Source organism: Oreochromis niloticus, linkage group LG17 (genome assembly GCF_001858045.2).
Source record: "Oreochromis niloticus isolate F11D_XX linkage group LG17, O_niloticus_UMD_NMBU, whole genome shotgun sequence".
Taxonomy (NCBI): Eukaryota; Metazoa; Chordata; class Actinopteri; order Cichliformes; family Cichlidae; genus Oreochromis; species Oreochromis niloticus.
In genome coordinates this window covers 13,897,334-13,924,056 of record NC_031981.2, presented here as the reverse complement: position 1 = coordinate 13,924,056, position 26,723 = coordinate 13,897,334, and the positions used below count along the sequence as shown (strand labels likewise).

Here is a 26,723-nt window from a genome sequence, read left to right as displayed (position 1 = left end):
CTGGTTCAAGTCTTGCTTGAAGGAAGCCTTTTTTTATTGTTAACTAGTCAAGACACTGTTTACTGCAATAAGCCTATAGTTTATACTTTTGTAGTGGAATATTTAAGGATTACTACTCCTGACACACCACGACATCAAGCCCACTCAAAAAATAATTTCTTCCCATTAATTCCTGTTAACCGGTGGAAAACACCAGCTGTATGTCTGAATTTCTTCCACTTTTCCGTTTTTCATTACAAATTTCACAAGAACATTTTAGAAGTGGGGGTTTACTCTGTACAGGGTCTTTTATTTTGAAAACTGAGCAGCTTCTTTATTCTGTTGCTGTGTCTGACTTTCTGCCCTCTTCTCTGCTCTGCAGTTATCTGTAAAAAACAACAACAAAAAAACAAAAACAGTACCAATGTCTGGGATTGTCAAACATAATAATACCTAATAAACCAAAGTCAAGAAGGTAATCACACCAGTTTTGAACACATGGATTTTAACTAAACACTCACTACAGTCATCTGCTCTTTCAGCTGAGCTGCCAGAGGGATGCTGCATGGAGTTTCAAATACAGCTGTTGAGCACAATAGGGGGGTGTTGTTTCAGGAAATCCCTTTGCTTACACATTCAGTGAACATCCACTCTTTTTGTGTCATCAGGTATGACGAAGAACAGGCGCAGAGCGAGAATGCTGAGCGTGACCTGCGGAGCCGTTCGGGTCAGTCGCTGGGGTCAAAGGGCACCAAGGGGAGTGCAGGCGTTCGCCCCACTGCCGCCACCTGGAAGTGAAGCGATAATTTTTCCCTCAAATTGACTTCCTGTACAACACTCCAGGGACCTTCTGTGGGGAACCACTTGGACTTCTTTTTTTTAGCACATTGGACAGATGCTCCCTCCGTCCACATTTCACTGACTGCGGCACAGGGAGCAACGGCACTGCTGCTCAATGGAGAAAAATCAGCTATGTGCTCATATTCAGAAGGTTGAAAAGCTTGTGTTTGTCACTGTTTATATGAATGTAAAACAAAATAAGTGGAACTGACAGTGCTCTGACAGGTTTGAGGTCAAATCAAGTAGGTCAAATATCACATACAGCAGCGGTTTCCACACTTAAGACAAGTGCTGATGAAATCTTCGGAGATGAACATGAAGGATTACTATGCATGACACCGGATTGCTGACACTTTAACTTGACCTTCCACACCGGTGCTAATGAGAACATACACTGTATGGTAATGAAGTGGTATAAAGTTATCAAATAGAAGTGATTTAAAGATTTAATTTATTAAAAGGCAGTTGATAGGCAGAATTAGCAGTACTAAATGTTAACAGAGTTTAATGATTTTTGTACGTTGATTATCAGTATGTTTTGCGGGGTTTTGATGATTGTATTCCTCTTGCACTTTATTTCTTTACATGTGCTTTAAAAAGTATGTCTCATCGTTCATTTCAAGTCTCATCTGCTGAAAATTTAAATGCTAATTATATGTGTTGAGGTGTTTTCTTATTGCCTGCTCATTTCCTTCAACTACTAAAAAACAGAAACACTGATGAAGAGTTATCGTCCATCTTTCTGATAACTGGATTTTTGGCTAAATGATATTGGCAACACGCTGAGAAATAAATCTTGGTCTTTTAAAATAAAGTTACAAAACTCCCTCTTACCTTACTGATTCTGTTTTGGGCTGCTGCTAACATTTTTTTTATGTAATTTTTTACTTTTTCCATGAATTCACTAATGACTTTGCCTGTGAAATGACATAAGATGTATTAAAATGAATTACAGAAGTTGTTACTTGAAAAGGTTTTCAAAAGTTCTGCTTAAGTCATTTATGACTACTTCCACTTCTAAGTCAACGATCAGGAGTATTATCCATGGTCATTTTCTCCAAAAAGCAATGAAAAGACAGGAGAGGGTTTAGAGAAACATGTTTGCAATCAAATTGCGATTAAACAAGGTTGAAACAGTATGATTCAGCTCTGCCCTGACACAGTGTCCAATGTGCTGTTTTCTGTGTAATTAAATGCTGCTTTATTTTAGTTGCATTATGTGTGCCGAGTCATGATTTGAAATAACAAGCTGTGTAAAAAAGTGCTGCTTTCTTTACTTTACTAAATTCATTCTGTTTAAATAAAAAGCTGTCAGGTTACTGTTAGGGCGGGAGGGTTGTAGTCTTTGTTGAAAATAAATGTGTAGTCTGGAGAATAATCAGAGGTCAAGCCTTCAAAAAGCCTATGACCTATATGTTCTTGCTGTTGCCACAGCAGCAAAGCAGGTCTCTGCATGGTACTGTTTCTTGGTTATCAGCAGGTTGTCAAGTGGTGTAAGCTGTACATGCTGTGGTCTGTGATTTCTGACTGAAGTCCCCAAAGTAAACGCTCTGTTTTTACAAACCAAATTTAAATTTAGAAACCAAATTTACTGGAAGGTTAGGTTCCCATGGCTGCTTGTCTTCAACCCCTTTATAAACTTTTGTGAACAATACATGAACAGAAACTCTCTATGGTTTCCTTTATATGTTTTTTGTTTTTTGCTTTTATATTTCAATAAAATATCCGTACTGTTGATGCGCTAATAAACAGTTATGGTTGCAGTTTGTCAATTTGTGTGTATTGACCCTTCAACAATAAGAGCAGTCAGTTTATTTGCATGTCATATGTCATCAGCTGGTGTGAAAGAAATTACTGTTCATTGGAAAGTGACCATTGCGCAACTCTGTTAATCATATCTTAGCTGAAGTTACAGAATTAGTCAATGGGCTTTACGTGAGTTATTTTGGTGGAAGCACAAGGCGGTTATAACTTGCTATTTCTGAAAAGCCATCTGTGGTTGTTTATTTTTTAAAATTATCTTTCATTGACAATATTTTCTCACGCATTCATTATCTGAATAAATATTTGTAAGAGGGGGAAATAAACATGCCTCCTCCGATTCCACAGAGTACGTTCAGATTTTTAGAGACGAATTTGTGCCATTCTGTAGCTGATTTATTTTCATTTAAAAAAGAAAACACGGATATCGTCAGCAGCGATACATAGGAACAGAGGCCAGCAGCACCCAGTTTCTCATATCTGGTAAGATTTAATTAGAGTCCCCCCAAATATTACCCCAAACAGCAGTAGATTTGCTATATTATTGGCTCTTTGTACCTCAGTATCTATTGTTTTCAGATATGACATGGTCTGGAGCGCCACAGACCTCACAGTGGGAACTACTAATTTTTCATAAATAGTAATCCAAAAAAGTTTTCTGAGGAATGTGACGTCAGAATGCACGTCTCGCTCGTTTGCATAAGAAAATCTGTCTTACCTTGTCCAACATCGGAAGTCATGTGATTTCAAAATAAAGTGTGTGACACCGAGACTATCGAGAAACAAATGCACCACTTATGTTGCCTAAACAGAGTTCATCTATGCTAAACATTTTTTTTCCAGATTAGTTTCTTCAGATTACAAGTGCAATACTATAATGAGGCCACAAGTAATTTTTTTCCGGCTTAAAATAAGCCTTTGAGGGTTGACTCGTCCTATTGGTTCACAACATACAGTTAAGGTAAGGTGTCTTTTCTTTTTCTTTTTTCTTTTTGCCATTTCATTCATTAAAATGTATTTTAAACCTGTATAAAAATATTTTTGGAGTAAATCATTAAAAAAATATATACATAAATGAAAAATCCTGCATATACATATATAATGAGAAAGAGAGAGAGAGAACTAGAATACATTACCACCATGACCATGATTTACTTGCAGTGACTCTCTTTAATCTGAAGACATACTTTATATGAAGATTTTGAAAGTGGCTGATCACTGGAACTGTGGTTGGATGACAGTCTCTTGCATTATTTTATGTAAATACCATGATATAGTGTGCTGTTTAAATCTAATATTTATTATTATGTATTTGCATTTTGTGGGCGATCGTGGCTCTAGAGTTGGGAGTTCGCCTTGTAATCGGAAAGTTGCCGGTTCGATCCCCGGCTTGGACAGTCTCGGTCGTTGTGTCCTTGGGCAAGACACTTCACCCGTTGCCTACTGGTGGTGATCAAAGGGCCCGGTGGCGCCAGTGTCTGGCAGCCTCGCCTCTGTCAGTGCGCCCCAGGGTGGCTGTGGCTACAACGTAGCTTGCCATCACCTGTGTGTGAATAACTGGATGCCTAAAGCGCTTTGGGGTTCTTAGGGACTAGTAAAGCGCTATATAAATACAGGCCATTTACCATTTGGTGTTATTTTATGGTATAGCAACTTTGTTTTGAATATGCTACAACCATAAAATTTGTTTACATACCTATTTTATTTGCCATGGTAAAAAAAACCCGACTTTATACCTTGTTTTTGTTAAAAGTTGCAAACATATGAGCACAAATATTTTCAAGCAAAAGCTGTAAATTCAAACATTATTTATGGAAAACAAAAAAAGGACTTTTTTGTTATGTATTTCATTATTTAATTGTTTTAAAGATCTCACATGAGCTGTTTGCTTAATAAAGTCTGTAATTTAATTCAAGCATAAAGTAGAAACACACTGGATTAAGTCTCCCTCAGCTCCATGATCTCTGTCAGACTCTTTGCTTGGCGTTATATATACGTCATCGCCTGTCCTCCCAGTCTTATTGTGAAAATCTTGACCGGATGTGCAGGGTCGTCTGTTTATAACTGACACGGCTGTTTCAGTCAGTCGATCCATGGTGCCGCTGCTGAGCAGAAAAACGGCGAAAAGATTTGTAAATTGGCACCACTGGGACCAGTAACTCTTCATTAGAACATAAATCCTCAAGAGGAGTAAACCAGTTTAGGTAAGTTTACATAGATACTTTTACGTTGTGCTCTTTTACTAACTTTTTAAGTGAAAGGGCTGTGGCTAATTCGCTAATGTTGGAGCTAACTGAAGGCTAACTTTATTATTTCGCACTGGAAGGAAGTTGGCTTTACAAACCCGAGAACCGGTATTTAGTCGTGGGAAAGGTCAGATAATGGTAGCGCTGAAGTGGTTTCAGGTATGCCATGGCGTGTAAAAGTGAAGTTGAACTAGTTCACCACTGACTATTGTCACGGTTGCACTAACTTGGATATTCCGGGGACCTGTAGTAAGACTTAAGCCAGCACGGTTAAGTGGTAATGTACTAAATGTCACCGTGATTAATGTGGGATTTGATGTTATTGTTATAAAACAGAGTCGGGCAGCTGCTTTAAGATGTTTCACCTCAACTGTTCTCACGTTTTTGTAATGCGAGTCTGGAGCTGAAGTGGTAAAGGGCGGGGCAGGTTTCGCAAGTAAAGATAACCTCCTAGCTTGTCGTATCGTTCTGCACACTGCGCTCGCAGCATTACATAATTTTAACATTTTCCGTGGAAACTAATGGATTGGTATGTTTGTCTGAGCTCTGACACATGCCCTCTTGCTCTGCTCTACTCAGTTTGCTGCAGTGTCATCTGGCTGCCAAGTTCAGCTCTCCTTCACTCCTGTGCTGCACATATCCCGAGAATCTGTGTCTATATTGCTCAGAGCTTTGGGGACGGACTATAACAAAACACTTGGTGGTCATGACATTTGCCATGAATGAGTGGAAGTTATCAGTCATCATGTAGCAGGAGAATTTAGAGATAGATACCAAGGCGGAGATTTGAGGTCCTTGTGTTTTGTATGTGTAGTTTTGTTGTCAGGGTAAAGCAGTAGTGAAAATGCACCTGGTTCCTTTTTTATGGGGGGAGGGGGGGACATCCAAAATGATTGGACCCTCACATAACCAAGCTAAACTTAGAATGGGTATTCCAATTCAGGCTGAGGACACTGCACTGCATTTTGAGGGACTGTTGTTGGTGTATTCCCACGAAGAAGTTAAATGACTATGGGCCGACAACACTTGATGAGACTATCTTTACTAGAACTAGAATAAAAAAAAAAACAAAAAAAAAACTGTTCTTTATATGCTACTGAGTTCATCTCATAACCAAACTCCCCCTTATTTTCACAGTTGCAAGAGAGTGAAGTTATGAAGCAACAAGGCCAGAGTTCACGGGCTGCAATAAATATATTCTTATTTTTATAACTCTTATTATATTTGGCTTTTAGGATAGTTGCCCTAACTTACAGATTAAATTACTCTTGTGTTCCTTGAAATCATGATGGGTGTTTTGTGCAGCTGTTTTCCATCTAAATAAGATGTTTTGGTGGCCACCAAAGATATTTGGGCTTTCCAGGGTTGGTTAAAGAAAAGTAACTTCTTTTTTTTTTTTTTTCTAAGTAGCATTTGCATTTACTTGGGCCTAACATCTGTGTTACCTTGCTTAGTAGTCTATGAATTACTGTCGCATAAGCCAGTTACACTTAAGTCTGTAGCCAACCTGGAAAGATAAATATTGAGCTAGAAACAAACCTTGCTAAATGATTGTAGTCATTGTAAATTTCAGGAACTTTTAAAGCTTCTAAAGATTCAAGTTAAAGTAGGCCTTTTTAAATTTTAATTTTCAGCTCCATTCCATTTATTCTTGGACTCCCATTGTTCATAGTAAGGTTTCTCTTTTGCCTAATACTGTAATCAAAGTAAATTAACAGTTAACCAGCTTCAACATACTGAACTTAAAACATGTCTTTTTACCAGAGATTCTGTTTCTATTTTGAATGTAATTCAAATGATAAACAAGTCAATCAAGCAAGTTCAGTGACAAAACCTGGACTTTTACATTGGTGTTTTTTGACTGAAGGCTTTGTTTTTGTCCTCTTGAGTCAAGCAGTGAATTTGGATGTTGTGTTCGTAACTGGTAGATGATTGAGTTTGAAATTGGAATAATCGCCCAGACCTAATTCACAGTTCAACATAATCCTTATTTATTTTAGATTGGGCCTTCTTATTACAGTTTAAAAAAAAAAAAAAAAAAAAAAAGAGTTCTTTCTCTCTCCCTTTATACCACCCTTCTTCTCTTTGGCTGCCCCTTGCAAACAGAAGATTTGGGGCTTCTATGAACACCTGGGTGGTGCCTGAGTCTACTGTATTAGTGATATCCACTCTCTGACATGATGTATAGCCAGAAGCAAGAAAAACAACCCACTGCATGAGCATTTGCCATTATAACAGTATGTAAATTACAAAAAATAAGTATTGCTTCTTTTATGCCAATGCACTTAAAAACAAAAAATAAGGATAAGAAATGGATTTGTAACAGTTGGTAGATTACTTGTTTGCGGGTCCTTGCTGAAGACTTTGCATATTGCTCATAATGCAAGACTGGGGCTTCCACAGGAAAACATGCCTGGTGATGATGTAACAATCTCCTCTTTCCCTTTCATGTAATACTGGATTTCCCTCCATTATGTTTCTCTGCATGCTGCTGGCATACCCTGTGGAAAGTGCCTGAAATTGTGGAACAAATGCCATTGTTTTTCCCTGTCCACGGAGCAACAGGGGGACTGATCAGTGATGTCGAGGCTAGAGTTAACAGGGTGTTGACGGACCAGCGGTTTCATTGTCTAGAGATCTGGGGCTTCTTAACTATAGTTTAAAGTTCTACCAGTGATCTCTCTAAGGCCTGCGGATGCTGTTCTGGAAAGGCCATATTCCTTTAAGAGCAGCTGTTGAGCTCATGTGAGGAAAGGAGGGCAGAGTTGACTGAGAGTGATAGATATTAAAGGTCATGGCCTGTGATAATTTTTTTTTTTTTTGTGGATACTACTGCTCCTGTGTGCACGAGTGCACAAGTTTTTTTTCTTTTTTTTCCTCCTTCTTTAGCACAGTTGGTATTAAACAATGCCCTGCAGTGAAAGTGCAATATTGAGGGGATAGATCAGCTTAGCTGCACTCTCCACCACAGAGATTGCAGCTGCTTTGTACTACAATAAAGTGAAGTGGAAACATGCACATGCAAACAAAAAAAAAACAAAAAAAATCACCCCTGCTCTGATAAGTAACTTCCATGTGATTAGCTTTCAGCATATATTTCATTATTTGCATTGTTTTGTGTATGTCATGTATGAAAATGGTTAAAGTTACTCAAACATTTAGTCTAAAGATAAAAATAAGTATAAACATAAAAATAAGTATCAGAGCTTCACAGCTAATCAGTTTCCTGGTTCTTTTAACTCTTATGGTTTGCAGGCAGTTAAATATTAATCCTGAAGTCATTACTGACCCATTCAAAAATTCTTGCAAATCTTATAATCTGAGGAAAATATATAGCAAATGTGGATGTGCCTTTTTATTTAGGCAACCCGTATAAGTTGTGGGTTCTTGCTTACACTGGCAGATATCCAAACTAACATGTATTTATCAGGCAACAAAAACTGACACAGAAGCCCTCAGGATACCTCCAGTTACTGAATGCATTTAGATGGAGGCAGAATGAGATTGTGTCACATGAATATGTGTTTCACTATTAAATGTTTTACAGAAGGAAAATGGCCATCGTATCACAAATCCTCATCAAACCACTTGCTTTGCATCATCTGGTGTTCTGATTATATTTCTCAACCACTGAAATAAAGACTGCTTTAGGCATGTGTGTGCCTGTCAGCTGTATATATGCGCTCATTGCTGTGGTGCGTATGTCCTGTTGTTTCCTGCTTTTCTGCTTCACTCATTAGTATCTGTGACAGTCTGCAGGGCACTCTGAGGAACATAAACATGCAATGAGAAGTCAGTCTGCTGGTAGCTTATGGAAAGGAATATGCACTTGGTAAAGGGTGTGTTTTGCTTAGCAATCTTTCCCACCATTTGCAGAAGTCACTGGGAACTCATGTCTTTTTACAGATGTGACTCAGGCTTTCTCACTTCTTGCCAGCATACTACAGTCAGTGTTCATGTGCTTTTAATAAAATGGTCATCTTTTGCCATTCATCAGCACTGGTCGATGTCCTGTTTTTATGAGGGAGTGCACAGCATTTATCAGTTATCCCTGTGTCTTACATAATGACAAAATGTCACATTTTTACATTTTGTTATGCCCAATGAGGAGAAATTATAAATCAGCACAGCTGGAAACTAATGACATTATCATGGAAAGCACCATGCTGGAAAACAAATCCAGCTACAACAAAGACTGGAAAAATGCTGAACACAGTGGTAGACAAGTCTCGTCTTCTGCCTCGTCTTCATGTGGTGGTCTGTGAATGCATCCAGTAATTTTGAATAACATCTGTCCTTCATATGCTCAACCTGTCCTGTTTTACTGTTTGTTTCAGTAAGGTTTCAACACTTAAGCAGAAGTAAACTATGCGTCATTGGGCTGTGCTCACCCTATTTGTAGTCCGCTTTTCAAACCATTCGCAAAAGAAACTACTAATACTACTTTCCAAACAGACAGGCTGACAAGTGTATTGCAAAGCAAGATTAATGGGTTAGCAAGCGATGTCAAGTTTTTCAGTGTAATGAAGGTGGTTATGTTTTAACCTGGGAAGAGCGCCATAGCAACTTATGCTGACCACATAACCTTTTCCAGTGTAAAGTCTGCTGTAATTTCCACTTTATCTGACTCAGACTTCAGTAACATGCAGCTTATTATACAATTATGATTATTAATATAAGATCTCCAACCTGCAAAACTGTAGCATCAAAGGAAACTGTAAAGTTATCATAGTGCAAACTGTACAGCACATTGGCCTGGTTTTTCTTGCATACAGAACTGTTGGTACCAAACCCTCCCAATGCATCCTCAAGCAAGGTTTTGGTCTTTCCTGAAAGCAAAATTAAATCAATAGGATTATATTTTCATTATGATGGGACTTCCTTTACTTAAGCATAAAATACATTTTCTTTAACAAATAGCCCAAAAAAGAGAATGCATAGACTTCAATCAAAGTTAAGGACTTATTGCCCTAGTTATGTACTTGTGTACATAAACACACACCAGAGGGTTCTTTGTGAACCTGGAAAAACGATCCTGGAATTTTTTTAATTATTTTTTTTTTAATTCAAAGATTCTTGATTTTATGTAGCATTGATCTTTTGTGTTGGTATATTTGCCCCTTTCTTTGGAAGTATGCAGCACTCATGCGGTGTAGGACTTGAGTCTTTGATGTGGCAAAAAAGTGAAATGATGTGTCAAACTCACCCTTTCATGTGGGTACCCGGAGAGCCATGGCTGGCAAAGAAAGTTGATAACTGCTATCAAGATACTGTTATGTCTGTCTGGGGTTTTGGGTTTTGTCTGTCCAGCTAACTCGAAAAAAGCCTGGCTGTGTTGAACTCAATTTGTAGAACAGCCCTCTGGTGTGTTTTTGCAAAATGGGATCGAGTAGTGACAGTGTGGGAATTTACTTAACATGCCATGGCTCAGTCAGGCACTGAGGAATGTATTTGTTCACTTCTATCTTAAGGCTATTGTCAGCAATTAAATTCCACTGCGGTTAGTACATACACTTATCAGACTTCAGTGATTATGCAATTTCTAAGCCTGTAATCTAAGGCAGTCTATAGTCTTGATTAAATCATACATTTAGAAAGACACTTATGTCATTTTTATTCAATTGAAACTTAAACGATAAACACTCGACTTTAGTTTCCACATATTTAAGTGTTTTTTGCTTGTGCATAGCAGCACAGTGTTGAAATTTCCAGCGTTCTGCTACAGTGACAGACTGAGTGGACTTCAGACCCCAGCTTAGTCAACACCATTGTTTACAGTTCTGGCTCAAGCTGTGTTCAATTGTTTAACACAGTCCACACAATGTCCTTCAGATCCAAGGGTGTGCAGAGGTTTTCCTATAAAGGAATTCATAGGAATTCATAGGAATTCAGTCTTTGTGGCGATTTAAGTTTCTTTTAACTGTGTAACAGATTGTTCTATTAATCGTTGTTCATTTTGAATGTAGCTACTAGAACAATCACCTGCTCAAACATATTTGTGTCCTGAGAATATAAGTATGTAGTTTAAACTGAGTTTTCATATCCCCAAGCACATGAACATATCTCAAAGTGTTGATGTTTATGTATCTTGTAAAGACAAAGTCATATTCTCAGTTTCATCCCCCCCCTGAGTAGCAAAACAGAAACGTGTATGTGTATTACTACGGTTGTTATTGGTTTACTCATATTAGGTCATTACGATGTTATTGAAGGTTTCTATTGAATTTTCTTGCTGGTTTCAAATATCCTTGCCCCTGTGACATCACCTTTGTTTTTGTTTGGGCGTTTTGTTTTTGTGTTTTGTTTTTGTGGGTTTTTTTTTTTTGTTTTTTTGTTTGTGGTGTTTTTTGTTTTTTTTGTTTTTTCTCTTCCCGTCACCCACACAAGCACACGTCTTTTCACTACTAGAAAGAAAGCAGGTTAGTGTGGTTTTTCATAGCACTTGTGTATTGACTTCACTTTTCAGAACCAGGCACTGTGTCCGTGTGTGCGCGTGTGTGTGCCACGGGGGGGGGCTGCGGTGCGGGAGCTTGTGTTGTGTAGTCCACTTGGAACAGCTGGTAGGAGGGACAGGACGAGAGGATTGCATATGCCCCTTAATGCTTGGAAATTGGCTCTAATTAATTTTGTTATGAAGAGGTGTCTGTTTGAGGTTTAATGATCACATGCTCATCATTTACGACTCTTCTGGCTTGTCTCTTTTGAGATTTTGATCATCTATACCTCTTACATGATTGCTTGTGAAGGACAGTCTACAAAAAACTTGTGAATTTTGTACTACGTGTTGCTCACGTCTAATCAGTCAAGTCTGTTATGTTAGAGCTCAAGGTTACTTTCCCCTTCTCCACCCATCACTGGTTCAAAAGTGTATGATGACTGAACAGGGTGTGTGGTGTTTGTTAACTTAAAAGGGATCTATTTCACCCCTTTTTAACTCAATATTTTTGTTTTCTCAGATTCTCTAGATAGTGTGTAGCTTACATGCGCACATACTGATGCGATTATTTTGAACTTATGGCTAACATTAACAGTCAGTCTTTGTAACTGTATAAATGACAGTAGGGAGAAATTGAAATGGTGCTCTGATTTAGAGAAGTAACCCCTTTAACAATAATAAACTGATGTATGAAGTTAGGAGTGGTGTTATAACTGGACTATAACATTTTGATGCAGACAAAATGCTCTACAACTACAGCTTATTAAAGCTGTCATTTATGAGAAATTAAAGGTCTGCTGCTTTTTTTTTTTTCTTTTTTTTTTTAAAGGGGGGAAAAAAAAAATCTAGAAATGGTTTCTTCTGAGTGTGTGTATTGGCTGTTAGACCGACATAACTTCACAGTTTAAGAGAAAATTGTTCATTTGCCTCCCTGGCCTGTGGACACCACAATACTACCCTCTGTCCAAGTCCTGCCCTGAAGGCCATGGGCCACTGACCATTGATGAACAGACCCACAGAGCAGTGGGCCTCATCTTCTCACTGTCTCGCTCAGCTGAAAGGGGCCCAGTGTGTTCATACTTGGCACTAAACTGAACCTTGTGTGATCCAGTCGGAAGTGGACAGCTCTCAGTTGGGGGTGAGAATTGTTAGATTTATAAGTTTTAAAAAAGTAAGTGACTACTGGAGGAGTTTTGCAAGACTTTGATAAATCCCCTAAACTCACTGTGGGTGTGAATGCATCTAAAAGTGTTTTTGTTTTTTTTTAAAACACACAGATCTTAAAAAACGAAAGCTTTAATTTGCTATGTTTTTATTGCAGACACACATTGGAAGCCACATTTGACTTTACGGGGTAATCTAGAGAATATAAACTACCTCAGCGTCTGAGCATTATTAAAAACTTCAAATTACTTCTGCTCTTACACAGTGCAACTGAACACAGACTGTGTTGGGTGAAAGTTCAAATACACTTTGAAGTGCCCTTTTGAGAAGCATTTGCATCCTGTTGATACTTGCAAACTGTCAGCTGACATCTGTTAGATTAAACTCTGATCTGAAAATGTATATGAGATACTAGAATGAAAAGGGCCTCCAAGCTGATGAGGATGAGAGGAAGGAGAGGAGTGAGAAATTTAGCAGAGAGGAGTGAAGGGAAGAATAAACTGCCTGTTTTTTGAGGCTTTTGAGTTTGAAATGCTGGATGCGAGGACTGAAGGAGTAACAGAGCACAGACTGTCGTACTAGTCTGGAGGAAACGGAAGCTGCCCGCTGTGTGCCTCTTGATGGTTTCTCTTTCTGCGATAATAGAGACTCAGTGTTCTGTGAGTAGCCGCTGTGGTTTCAACTTGTCATATGTGCTGGTGGGGGACCCACCTGCTGGCCAAGATTATCAAACCAGATCACACACTCTGCATCTGTCTGAACTGCTCTTCTGAACCTTTTATGTTTCACCATCTTATCTGCGTCTGAACACAGCTGTAGTCTCTGGAATTTTGTGACAGAACAGTGATGTTGACTTCATGCTGTTTTCTTTCAGCTGGTGGTTTGTCATGCAAGGAGGGAAGACAAATTTGAGATCGAGTTTAAAATGTTTCCCTTCCTCCTTTGTTTATGAACATCAGCTTGTCTCCCCCGACACATTTGTGAAAGAGAAGGTTACTGTAATAACATGTGAACTAGACTGATTGTAAAAAGCCTTGAACCTTTTTTTAAATGGAGTGTGGTTTGTGCTCATAACATGGATATTCTGACTTTTAATTTTGGCATGTGTTTTCCCTAGGACCTACACAATAAGTGTAGCTTTGGGCAGCAGCCATGTCAGGCACCTATGATGACTCCATGATTGATGTCTCCAGTGACAGCTTCTGGGAGGTGAGATGCATTAAATCTTTCCTCTGTTATACAGTTTGTAACTTGGTTATTTACACTTTTTTTAATTTTTTTTTTTTATTTCTTTTAAATGGCTCAAGTCAAGCAAACGATTGAGGATCACTTATAATAAAATGATGCTCTACATCATTCTTGGGAGGGGTGTAACTGCTCTCCAAAAGAATGCCCTTTAATAGAAAACAAGCACTGTAGTTCCTTTTTTTTTTTTTTCCTGTATATCCATCAAGTTTTATTTTCTGGTTTGCAGGTTGGAAACTACAAGCGCACCGTGAAACGGGTAGACGATGGTAGTCGGCTCTGCACAGATCTCATGAACTGCATTCATGAGCGGGCACGTATTGAAAAGGCCTATGCACAGCAGCTCACAGAATGGGGGAAGCGCTGGCGGCAACTTGTAGAGAAAGGTAAGATTAAATTGTACATAGTTAATTTTTTTTATATATACATAAAGATGTTGCTTTGTCTTAGGTAAATTGAGGGTAGTTTATACAGTGCCGGTTCAGTTGCCTTAAGGCTCTTTGGGTGAAAAGCCTACAATAAATTATATTTATTGTAGCGTCTTAATCTTTCTAATGTATTTATCACCCAGAACAATGTGCTGATTCATCATCAACAATGGGAAATTTGAGCTCAAGTTGAATCTAAGCGTGAATTTTCTCAAGACTAACTAATAACTCTGCCGTCAGGACCTCAATATGGTACATTGGAGCGAGCGTGGGCTGCTCTGTGTACTGAGGCAGAGAAGGTGAGCGAGCTTCACATGGAGGTGAAAGCAGCATTGATGGGAGAAGACTATGAGAAGCTGAAGAACTGGCAGAGAGAGTCCTTCCACAAACAGATGATCGGTGGCTTCAAAGAGACTAAAGAGGCTGAAGATGGCTTCCGCAAGGCTCAAAAACCCTGGGCCAAGAAACTCAAAGAGGTGTGAATTTCAAACTTCTCATGAGCTCAGGACATTTGATGTGAGTTAGGAAAAGTGTAATTTAGCTTTAATAAATCATGAGCAGCGTCAGCTGAACTCTTGAACTAAACATTTAGGTCAGGCCTCACACTTGAGGACTGCAAATCAAAATTGGGCCCTCTACAAATTTTAGTCTGGCACACACATCACTTTGTTCTCATTAAAATGTCATCCTCTAGTTGTGTGGTTTGTAGCCTGAAAAGACAGGCTAACAAGCTACCAAACAAGGAATGTCACAAAAAGGAAATTTTAAGGGTGACTATCTCAAGAGGTGGAAGTACTTAATTACTCAATTTTAAAAACGGCTATATTTATCTCAAGATGATCTCAGCAGTCAGAGAACGTCATTTCTCTTGTGAAGTTCATTTGTAACTTTTTGGTTTTTATATGCAACCATGGTTGCATGTCAGATGATCAAAACAGGGTGTCAATACACCTTTGTTGCTGAGGAAGGACAGTCTTTCTTATGACTCATATGGCATTCAGCAGTATCCCTCATTGGTAGTTTCTTCAACTGTGCTTCTTTGAAGTGGGATAGGGCAGAGTTAAATTTCTCAACTGAAAGTGATGGCTATTATTTTGCTCATTTTCACTTTAATTTGATAATGTCATTCACTTTCTATGGTCTGTGGGTCACACAATGAAATGCACTAGGTGGATTTCGTTGTCTTAAAATTCAGTTGATTAAATCGAGCGAGTCCCCCCCCCCCGTGACTTTTGTCTGCTTCAGGACTTTGGTTGCACAATTCTGATACAGTTAGCACATGTTAATAAACTGTTTGGTGCTTGGCAAGCTTTCCAGTTTGCCATCTTATCTAAAGCACAAGGAAGCCATTTATCATCTTGCTGATCACAGCTATGAATTTTACCCCTCAGTTCTCATGAATACATTTTACTGACTCATTGTTTGCTCTTCTTTCCTTGACTACCAATGTCTTAAACAACACCAGAGCACAAGCACACTTGTATCTGGTTAGTGTTGATTTTGAAGGTTACTGCCAGGCATAGGAAAGGAAATGGTGAGGGCACAGAGGGAGACTCCTTTGGCTGAAAATGAGGTCAATGTATTTCCTACTGCTGCTTTTATTTTAGCAGTCTGTTTACTTGTCGGAACCTGCCTTCCCCCCTCCCCTTCCTTTCTTCCTGGGCATATTTATGACAGGGCATGTTGCAACCTTCAGGCTCCCACCCACTACTTCCTGTGAGTATGATGTCACAGGGGATGGTGACATCCTGGCCTGTCATTGAGCAAAACTGTTTTGTGATGGAGATTTATTGATTGACCAGATGGGCAAGGACAAGCAATGAATGGCAGAGAGAAAATGAGGGTAATTAACTGGCTAGCTGACATGGGTGAAGTGGGTAGTGTGTCAGTATCGGACCTGCCTTCTAAACTGACTATGAAGTATTTTATTCATAGGCCCGAGCCTCCTTGTTTTGTTTTTGTGGACATTAAATATTTTGTTTTCTATTCAGAAAAGGGAAAACACACAAATGTCTGTTATAGCAACTTAAAAATCAGGGTTGGCTCCTGTTGTTTTGAGCCATCTAGCGTAATGATTACAAATGACATTAAAAAGTTCTGCTTTTTCGGTGAACAAGTACGGTCATCAGTTTCACATAAATGTGAAGGCAGCCACTTGAACATTTTGGAAAGCATAACAAATGTTGTTTGCTTAGATACTTCACTGAAAGTTTACCCAGCCTTAATTTGTGTGAAAAGAGGTGGTTATATCTTCAGATACCAGTCTTAACAACTCTTTCCACACTTCCTCACACTGTTTGAAGTTACCTGGTTACACGTGACTTGTGTCATTTCCTTAATTTTACTTTAACCATCAAACCTGCAGGTAGAGACTTTGAAGAAGGCCTACCACACTGCCTGTAAAGAAGAGAAGCTTGCAGCCAGCAGGGAGACTAACAGCAAACTCGAGAGCAACAATAACCCTGAAGCCCAAAAGAAACTCCAGGAAAAGGTGGAAAAGTGTCAGCAAGAGGTCCAGAAGGTACAGTTTCCTGTGGCAAGACACTAAGAGGGAGGCTTGTAACTGGGAAGACATTTTGTTTTGTTCTCCCCCCCCCCCCCCCCCCCCTTTCCGTTCTTAGCTGAATGTGGGAATCCATGTCAGTTTTTGTTTGTTTGGGTTTGTTTGTTAAATGTGATTTATCATTCCTTCCCGTCTTACCTTTCAGACTAAAGAACGTTATGACAAATCCATTGATGAGCTTGACAAATTGACCCCTCAGTACATGGAAAACATGGAGCAAGTGTTCGAGCAGTGCCAGCAGTTTGAAGAGAAGCGCATTGAATTTTTCAAAGAGGTGCTGCTGGAGGTTAAGCAGCACCTGGACCTCTCAACCAATCACAGGTCAGAAATGACACAACATCCCTTTCAGAAAGACACAGATGTGGGAGAAGTTGGAGCTTTGAATAGTTGCACTTAAAGTGTATTCCTTGCCCTTTGTCATTGTAGATATCAGGGAGTTTACCACACACTGGAAGACACAATCTCTGGCACCGATCCTGAAGAGGACCTAAAATGGTTCCGGTCCAATCATGGTCCTGGAATGCCAATGAACTGGCCCCAGTTTGAGGTAATGTACTAAAGACCACACTTATTTAATGCATGAGTGTAAATCGGCTAGGGGAAGGGTTGAGCTCTGAGAGCAATGGCTAGAGGTTTCCAAATAGTTTTTACATCCGAACCGGACGCTCTGTTTGACTCCTGTCACTCTGAAGAGTGGGTTGTTGTTGCAGACTTGATGAGATGATGATATACACTAATAGCTGTTATTTATTATTCAGTAGGGTAATTTAAGAATGGATTAAAGTACTTTAGGAAGCGTATCTTAAGAGCTGCGGGTACTCTTGAGGTGCAGCTGTAAGCACCACAGGTCAGAAAGGGAAAACGTCTGAATGAAAAAGTTTCAAGGGCAGTAAAGCGTTTGGCCCAAGCAGGAGTTATAGCCTTCTGTCACTCTTGGCATTGAGACGCCAGAGGTGGAAGTAAATCGGTCCTCATCAGGGATGTAATTCATGTTCTTTTGCCAATAGGAGGTGACATAAGAAATGGGCGCGTAAAGCGCTGCATGCGCTTCCACTGATACAATTTATAGTGTTTTTGCATACTCTTGAAGGGATAGTTGTTCCAGTGAGGCAACTTCTTCCACTTTTTATGTCTGAACAGTCCCTATTTTTGGAAGTGGGGTTTTTTGTAAAGAGGAACATATCTCCCCTCTGATTAAATCCCACACAACTGAGAACTGCTATCCATGGCACATTTAAGTAAACTGAATACAACATCACCGTCTTCATTTCTCTGCAAGATGGAATTTTTTTTTTTTTGCTTATGCAGCCGTTTCAGCAACATGATTCAGGGTTGCATAGTGTTATCTGCATTAAACCTGTTGTACCCCTGCTTTCCTTTCCGCATATTTGACAGAATTTGGAATGGTCTCGTCCTCGTCCCTCTAAGAGATGGTCCATTGTAGTGAGTTCTGCATGAGAGGGCTACTCTCTCACAGCAGCCATGGGGAGACTATTTATTCCCACTAACCCTCTCTCATTCTGTGTGTGCCTTTGACTCAAGTTGCCTTAGTAAAACTTTAATTGAGACAAAACTTCATGTGGTCTATGCAGACAATATATGAATACTATCAGTGCCAGTCAAAGGTTCAAGCTTCCTGACATTTACTTTTCCTCGATATCAGAATTGCTGTAATTTATCTTTCATCTTTCTAACTTTTGGACTCTGACCCCACATTTCAGCCTCTGAGGCATTACTGCAGTTCATGTGAACTCTGAACTCTGCAGTGTCACATGATGCTGTGTCTTGAAAGACTTGAGTTTTAAGTTATAAATCAGAGGGGTCAGAGAAACAATTGGAGCTCTGAGGTTATGCTTGCTCTGTTATCTATGCATCCATCTAAGGGACAATAAAATTATGTAATGTGACTAACCTTCCTCTCTGTGGTTGAGGGGAAAATTTGTTGGTGCTGTTTCTCTTTCAACGGGATATGGATGCTGTACATGTCTGTGTATTCTTTACACACTCCAATATAAACGGACATGTATGCACAGTTTTAAAATTGAGAATGAGTGGGTCAGCTTGAGAAACGCTGAACTGATCAGGGACTCTGGGGCTGTGTGTTTTAAGATGCTGTGCTTATGTTCTCTCTGTACCAGCTGATGGGCTTGTTGATTCACTCTTTTCACTTGGCTAAGTTTGGCACAGTTGTATGGTTAATTTTTAATAAGTAATTTTTAAATGTGTAACAGGAATGGTCCGTAGACCTCAACCGAACCTTGAGCAGACGAGAAAAGAAGAAGCCATCAGAGGGCATCACATTGACGGGCATCAGTCCAGCTGGGTCAGACCAGCCTGTTCAGCCTGCCAAAACCAGCAACAGGTAGATGTCTGACAACTCATTGGTTCACTGTCTTTGTCAAACATGCAGAGAATAGAACATCTGTTTTAATACACACATGTATCCAAACTCACCACATCAAAGATGCTGCTGCACCCTGTGCATGGCATCCTACTCTTAAGGAATGCCTGTAAACTTTGCATGAGGGAAGCTCCAGGAATGATGTTGAGTTGTGCAGCCGTCCCCATGGCAACCGTAAACATTTTGATACAGATTGTTGGGATAAAGTTATCCTCAAGAGACTGAAGTCTGCTGGTGCATACCTGAAAGCATGCCAAAAGTACTGTGGAAATATTACACACGCACATGCTTTATAGGCATTCATATTGGTAGTGACAAGTTGAAAAAAGGCCCGATTAGTCAGACATTTGTACTTAAAGCAAGTGGGCTAAGCTGTTATGTCAACTAATAGTGTAATTAACAGACTGGTTTTAAGATTTAAGCAAAATATCAACCCAAACCCTCTTATCTTTCAGTTTGTGTTAAGTGAGTTAATCCTCCATTGATCTAATAAAATGCATAATGGATTTAAGGCTTCTATCAAAGTTAAATGTCTGATTGGCAGTTTTTAATAACATGAGGTAATCTTTTGAAGGCGATAAGATGGGAATGTAATTGTCCTTAGAGATTTGTTAAGGGTGTCGTGGCAACAGTACTGTGGACTTGACAAGTCATGGAAATGATGACAAAAGGCTAATTTAGATACGCTCTATAAAAACTTGGTTAAATGATTTGTGTGTGTGTGTGTGTGTGTGTGTGTGTGTGTGTGTAATTGATTTTTATGGGCCTGTGTGTTTTGGGAGGCCTCAACTCTTCACATTCCTTTGTAGCTTTGTAATGATCTCTCAATTTAATGTGCAAACACCTGCTGTTTGCTCTTAACAAGCAGGAAGATGTGTGCATTTAAAACTTGTGGAGGAGTGTGTAGAGGAGCTGATTGAGGGAATGCCAAGCATGGAAAGTATTTGACCTCTGACCACTGCCATTGCACTTGCTGCCACTCCCCCGAACTGTATATGCTGCTTATTGTTGGTTCTTTTTGAACATTAGTGAGCATGGGTACGTGTTTCAAGTCTGATCTCTATCTGTAGTCACAAATTGGATAATTGGATAATGGTGAAACTTGTTTTTGAGTCGGTGTCAGATTTGTCTATTCTTTCCCTGTGTTGTTGTTGTTGTTGTTTTTTCTTTTTGTCCTTGATTTGAAGTGTCAAACATGAATCAAACTGATTTTAAAACTCAGAGCTTGCTTAGAGCAATGTCAAAAGTCTTTTATTCATGATTATGAGGTCAACTTTGGATGGTTTCAGTCAGCTAAGTTACACTGTACCAGACTCCCACTGCAGAAGTGTTTGCTGTAATAATGCCACAGGCTTAACTCGGAGAGCATAGCATGACTATGCAAACAAAGGCGTTCACATTTCTGTACTTGGGGCCAACTGATAACTGCTTCTGTAAATGTTTCTACAAACAGGGAGTAGGAGTCCTGTTTCCTGACACAGGTGAAGGCCTTATTCAGATTTTTTGCTCCTTGAAACACAATCACAATCATAGGAAGTAAACAACCCTCATGTGACTTCTTCACAGGGTTTTTACACCTAAACAACCCACAGCTGGCAATTAAGGGCTCAGGGAGGGGCTCAATGATGTTTTTGGTAGCTTTGTGATAATTATGACATGCAGCACTTATTAGTGAAAACAAGTCGCACTAGAATGCTCTTTTTCTGTCTGTTTAGTTTCATGCTTTGTTGATGTCACTCTTTTAAATAAATATAAAAATGACTGGGTCTTCCAGCTGTTCTTAAACCTTCAGTTATAGCCCCACCTCTCTTGCTGTTGCTAAATGTGAAACAGAGGCAGAAATCTCTAACCTTCAGCTGACTAATTCTATGACATGATTAAATTCTAAAATAACCTTTCGAGCTTGCCTGTGTGTCATGTAGACTTCTACACTCTATTTTCAGGCTTTAGAAAATGTAGCCCATGACCGGGAAACCTGTGCCGATCAGACAGCCCTGCTGAAAAAGCAGGTGCACAGGCGTGTCCTGTTTTTAGGTGGCGGAAAACGCGATTCAGTGATGGGAAGTCTTGCAGAAAAAGTTTCTTGAGTGCTGTCAGTATTTTCCCACACTGCAAAGCATCTTTTTTTTTTTTTTTTTTTTAAATAGAGTAAAAGCCCACATTGTTGCAGGGACTTTGAGCAAAGAGTTGTACAGAAGACTGTGTAAAGACTTTTGTTTAACATAATTTTGAATATTTACTTCACTAGAAGGTCTGTGACTATGTCTGGCCTTGTTTGGGGTTGGATACTTAAGCTGATGTCTAAACTCATTTCATTCTAGAGAATGGCGTAAAAGATTATGGAGTCTGACTGTAAGAGCTCATTATAGTTACATGCACACTACTGGAACCTGCTGGGAAATCCATGATGTTGTGCAAGAGCAGCTTTGTTTTGTTTGGATCTCACTGTTGGGTTGAGGGGTTTAGTGAAAGGCTGATAGGACAATTTTAACTTGTGTGATGTACTGATGAATTTGAAGTTGTTACCTCACTGGACACATGTTCATTCGCCCAACCATTTTCTTAGCTGCCTATTATCTTAAATCCCATCCCAGCTGTCACTGAGCAAGAAGCTCGGTACACCATGGATAGGCTGTCAGTCCATCACAGGAATAACCCTTTAGTTTCCTTTTGGACCAAAATATCGAATGGGTCGATGATCCAATCTTCTTCTGCTTCCTTTTATGCAAAACTTTTTTTTAAATCCCAGGTGTGACTCTGTGTGCATGCTTGTCAACAACAATCTCTCACTGTGTCCCATGTTGTCAGCCTGACTGTACCAAAAGCTGCACCTGCGAGCACGAACCCGTTTGAAGAAGATGACGATGAAGTGGAGGAGACTGCCGTGGAGCAGGAGATCACAGTCAACAACACCGTTGTGAATAAAGAGGAAATAAAAACGTTGGTGAACCGGAAACACTCACCTGCGGCATTTTCTGTTTCTATCTTTGCTACGTGGAGCGTCGTTGGTGTCGCGTCTCATGCCTTTTCTTTTTCTTGGTTACTTTGTTTTTCCCACTACTTCTTCTCTTCTTCCTCAGGTGTCATGTTGTTGTGGCTCTGCATGGTCATTGAATGGCATTGCACACAAAGCCTGTGTCTGTTCTTCATCCCTAACAGTTTCATGTCTTGCAGAACATTAAGTGTATGCGCATGGAGGCGCATGCTTCTGCTGTGGAAATGCATTGTTTCTCTCTTACAGTCAGATCTGGATATTAGGTTGAAATTGGTCTTTTTTTTTTTTTTTTTTTTTTTGTGCCAGCTGACAATTAAAAGGCTCTTTAAAACAAAATGAGTAAGAGTTTTGTGTATCAACTTTTATTCATTTGTGAATAACAGTTGTACCTAATGGGTGGAGGGATCCAAAAATAGCTTTGAAACCATAAACTGGTCTGACTGTAAATTATTTTTGTTGACTTGGTTTTGTTTTTTCAGCTTTGCCTGCCAAGTTCCTTCTGATGTTTAGGTGGCTCCCTCTCCTGGTCAGAGTTAAAACTCCAATCATGCGTTGAGAACTGTGATTTGTCTTGCTTCATCTTGTTGTGCTTCGGTTTTTGTTTGTTTTTTTCTTACATGTCATGTTGATGGTTTCTTTTTCGTTTCCCTTGCCCTCAATTATTGTGTGCACTTTTTTTTTTTTTTCTTCTCTTTTCTCCATAGACTTCAAGTTCTTGTTCTAGTGACATCTAAGCAAATTTTAAATCCTTTATCCTGCCTCAACCAAATGCTTGCTTTTTAGTCTTGCAGCTGTTTAGACTGACCCAAAAGGATAGTCTTTTCTGGATTTGGAGTTGTATTTTTGTGCTTTTGGGTTTCCACTGTACTGTATTTGTTTTATTTTCCTCTTTTTTTTTTTCTTTTCTTTTTTTCTTTTTTTTTTCTTCCCTAACCAAACTCTTTCCACCTGCCTTGATGATTTTTCTTTGACGTGTGAGGCAAAATACCAGGTTTTTACTATGTGGTTGGTCTGTCTGTCCAGTGCAAGCAGTATGGAGAAGACTCCAGACTGGTCGGATGAGGACACAGCTGGTAACCCTTTCTCCACCAATGGTGAGGGTAATCCATTCGAGGAAGAGCCGGCCTCTCCTGTTGTATCGGTGCCTGTCAAAGCTCTCTACGACTATGAGGGACAGGAGCAGGATGAGCTGAGCTTCAAAGCAGGTACATGCCTAAAAAGGGCCATGTACATCTCAGTTTGGCCTCAAGCAATAATTTATGAAGGAGATTATGATTTCAGTAATGTACACCTATGACCACTTCATTAGGGTACATTTTACTAGTACTGAGTTAGACCTCCCTTTGTCTTCAGGGCTGACTTAATTCTTCATGGCATTGATTCAAAAAGGTGCTGGAAACGGCCCTCAAAGATTTGGTTCCATATTTATATAGTTGCTGGAGATGCATACTTCCATGATGCAACTCTATATTTTTTTTTTTTTTTTTTTTTTTTAAACCACATCCTAAAGGTGCTTCCCCTTTATTAGATTGCATTCTGGTGACTTTGGATCTGCTCAAACACTTTAGAGCTGCATATTTGACGCTGCTGCTGTAAACAGACTGTTCATTTTTTCTTCTTTTTTTTTTTTTTTTTAACTTTCAAAAGAGAGAGAGAGAGAGAGAGAGAGAGAGAGAGAGAGAGAGAGAGAGAGAGAGAGAGAGAGAGAGAGAGAGAGAGAGAGAGAGAGAGAGAGAGAGAGAGAGAGAGAGAGAGAGAGAGAGAGAGAGAGAGAGAGAGAGAGAGAGAATATGTGTGTATGTATGTATTAAGATTGAGTAAGATTTCTCTCTCCCCATTTCCAGGTGATGAATTTACCAAAATAGGTGAAGAAGATGATCAGGGCTGGTGCAAAGGCAGGCTCAAGGATGGAAAAATAGGCCTCTATCCTGCTAACTATGTGGAAGACATCCAGTAATGAATCGCCACTGATGAAACAAATGTGAAGAATGTGTTTTATGAAACTTGACAGGCTCTTTTTTCCATCCCTCTTTTCCTTGTTTGTGATGACTGGATTGGAGTTGGTGGAGGACAGAAGAGAAGGGTTTGTAGAGCTTAGAGGACCACTTTAGTCACTTCTTACGCGTGGACACTGTTGGAAACTAAAAGTCTCCAGAAGATTTCAGGAAGATCCGAGAAGACTTGCTGTTGGTGTAAGATGTTACTTAGAATCCCATTTATGCTGTTACAGAAATAGCTATTCAAGTACATATTAGATAAGACTGAAAATGTGTGAATTTAGATCATTAAAAAAAAATCACTGGGATTACGATCTGACAAATAGTCTTGCATGCGAAACACAGCCTTGATATGCAAGCCAGTTTTTAATTCATCAAGGGAATTGAACCTTTTTTATAACCAGTACTTGTATTTCTGCTGAAAGAATCCAGTCCATAGGTGTTTTTTATTATTTGGCCTGAATTGTGAGATTTATGAACTTCATTTTAAATTAGCGTTTATATTCTCTCATTTCTTTCAGGGTTTTGATTTTTCCCGTTGTTGTGGTTGTTATTATATTTAGTTTTTCAAAGGAATGATAAAGATCCTCAGTTCACCTTTATTCATGGGTAGACTTCCTTTAGTCACTGCAGCTGAATGTATTCGTTTTCACTCATGGATTGTTCACTTTTACTGCATCCACTGACCCCGCTCCCTTTGTCACACACCTTTCTGATGATTGTAGATATTTTTCATGCAACACTGAAAGTTTCTCACTTGAATATTCTAAGTTCAGTTCTCACTTCTTGTCACATGCCAGCTTATGGGAGAATTTTATTACTGTTTAAGCGAGATTTCATGTTCTAGCAATAAAACCACAAATGAGTATCGTATTGCATACATGCATATACATTAATAATATTAGAACAAATCAAACATTCTGATTGGATGATGTGCAGGAAATTATTAATTTATGATGCTACAAGTGCTTTTGTTGTTCTGATGCCGAAATGTTGTGATGGAGAATCGGTTTGTACATTAACTGAATGTTTATGGCAAACATCCATCAACCGTTACTGCTATATCTGTAAATATGATTTATATTTTCCCTTCAGAGGGCCATATGAGTTGCTTTAATCACAAAATGCTTTGTGAAAAATTAATTTTCTTTGGGACCTATGACATTGCTATTACAGCCTTAATGCACAGTTTGCAAATATGAGCTGCACATTTTTCATAAAGAACCTTCATAAGTGCACCAATTAAATAACTATTACTTTTGATGCCTTCAGGCTACAGCAGAAAAGGAAGAAATTTTTTTTTTTTGTACATCAGTGAGGAAAGATGTTCAAGTGTTGCTAGCAAAATGCAGCAACAGCTATACTTGCACAGAAAGGTTTGTAATTGTTGTCCAACATCACAATAAATGAATTTGCTGGGAAAATATACAGATTTTTCTTCTTATATTTTCACTGAAGGTCACTGAACTTCATTGGATTTAAAGACACTCAGAACTGAGTCTGTTTCAATAGGTAACACAAACCGTTACAGATTTGACCATATTGTACTTTATTTATTTAAAATAAAGTTCAACTTTGAGCTGCATCTAACTTTATTCTGTTGCTGTAATTTATTTTTTATGTAGTTTTTTTCTTTGAGGGGCTATATCCTTACTAGGCACCGTATGACTGTTAAATAAGTTTTATGTTGTAGCCTTATGCTATTCTACAAGACAGAATTTAAACAATACAACAAAGTTAAACAAATCCCAACAAACTGGAATATGCAGTCGGATACTGTGATAAATCTGTTTTGTTTTTAAGGTTTGACATCAAATCCATCCAAGACAAACTAGACTGGATGCAGTTTTCCCACACACTGCAGGTTTCTATTTATAGTCTGGTTATTTTTTTTTCTCCATTAAATAGTCTTGACACTGGTGTATTCCCTGGTGTTTCAGCTGGTATGATAATCATTTTGGGTCTCCAATAAACATGCATCCACAGATCACATCTCTTTTCAGAGACGTTTTTTTGACACACACATGTTGATATGTTATAAACTTTCAAAGTATTGGACATTGTTTTAATGGGAAATGGGTGTTTGTTTTTTGTTTTTTCTGTTTGTTTTTAAAAAGCCACATAGCCCCGAGTCACTGCATTGCTTAGTTTGGTTTTAAAGAAAACTTAATGTCTGTACAATAAATCAGATAAAGTAAAAGGTAACTTGAGCTGCTCCCTTATTTCCCAAGTTGTCATCACAGCAGATAGATCTACATATCTCATTTGGCACAGGACTTAGCTGGCTACCCTCCCATTTTTCTAGGTTTAGGACTATTGGGTCCTAAACCTAGGTACTAATACACTAGCTTGGGACCCCCTGAGTCTGGGTGTCTCTTCTCACACTTGGGGAAACTCAAGTAATCCGGGTTACATGTGACCTTTCACATATAACCTTTTAAGCAATGCACCACAGAGCAACTCGATAACAGTCTAAAAAATGTTATTGCATTCCCTCATAAGAATCAATATAAAACATCTAGATATATATATATATATATATATGTACACATACATACATACATATATACACCTTGATGTTCCCTGTAGGGGTTGCCAGAGCTGATAATCTGTCTCCATTTCACTTTACTCCTAGCATTCTCTCCTTATCATTAGTGATAATGATAAT

The 26,723-nt window shown here is 39.0% G+C and overlaps 2 protein-coding genes across 3 annotated transcripts in view; both read left to right on the top strand.

Moving 5' to 3' along the window:
- ttll1 (tubulin tyrosine ligase-like family, member 1) overlaps nucleotides 1-2,574 on the top strand; it is a 33,032-nt gene extending 30,458 nt beyond the window's left edge. Inside the window, exon 10 of the mRNA XM_025899928.1 lies at nucleotides 648-2,574. Within this exon, the coding sequence (XP_025755713.1) occupies nucleotides 648-777 (130 nt within the window). The 3' untranslated portion in view covers nucleotides 778-2,574. The remainder of the gene's footprint in view (nucleotides 1-647) is intronic.
- A 2,048-nt stretch (nucleotides 2,575-4,622) lies between these two features.
- On the top strand, nucleotides 4,623-25,645 carry pacsin2 (protein kinase C and casein kinase substrate in neurons 2). Of its 2 annotated transcripts, XM_019347000.2 has the most exons (11): nucleotides 4,623-4,784; nucleotides 13,544-13,635; nucleotides 13,901-14,057; nucleotides 14,340-14,575; nucleotides 16,465-16,620; nucleotides 16,808-16,983; nucleotides 17,089-17,209; nucleotides 18,894-19,024; nucleotides 21,872-22,003; nucleotides 23,082-23,263; nucleotides 23,903-25,645. In XM_019347000.2, exons 2-11 carry the CDS (start codon nucleotides 13,579-13,581, stop codon nucleotides 24,013-24,015), a joined length of 1,461 nt encoding a protein of 486 aa, XP_019202545.1. In that variant the 5' UTR covers nucleotides 4,623-4,784; nucleotides 13,544-13,578; the 3' UTR covers nucleotides 24,016-25,645. The 2 variants fall into 2 exon arrangements, with proteins under 2 accessions (XP_019202545.1, XP_019202546.1); XM_019347001.2 differs by lacking the exon at nucleotides 21,872-22,003.
- The last annotated feature ends 1,078 nt before the right edge of the window (nucleotides 25,646-26,723 follow it).

What these genes read in the sequence shown, in the direction of transcription:
- pacsin2 (XM_019347000.2), top strand. Translation starts at nt 13,579, where the DNA reads ATGTCAGGCACCTATGATGACTCCATGATTGATGTCTCCAGTGACAGC. An exon ending in GGGCCAAGAAACTCAAAGAG is followed by an intron (nt 14,576 to 16,464) that starts GTGTGAATTTCA and finishes TCAAACCTGCAG; the next exon opens with GTAGAGACTTTGAAGAAGGC. An exon ending in GACCTCTCAACCAATCACAG is followed by an intron (nt 16,984 to 17,088) that starts GTCAGAAATGAC and finishes TTGTCATTGTAG; the next exon opens with ATATCAGGGAGTTTACCACA.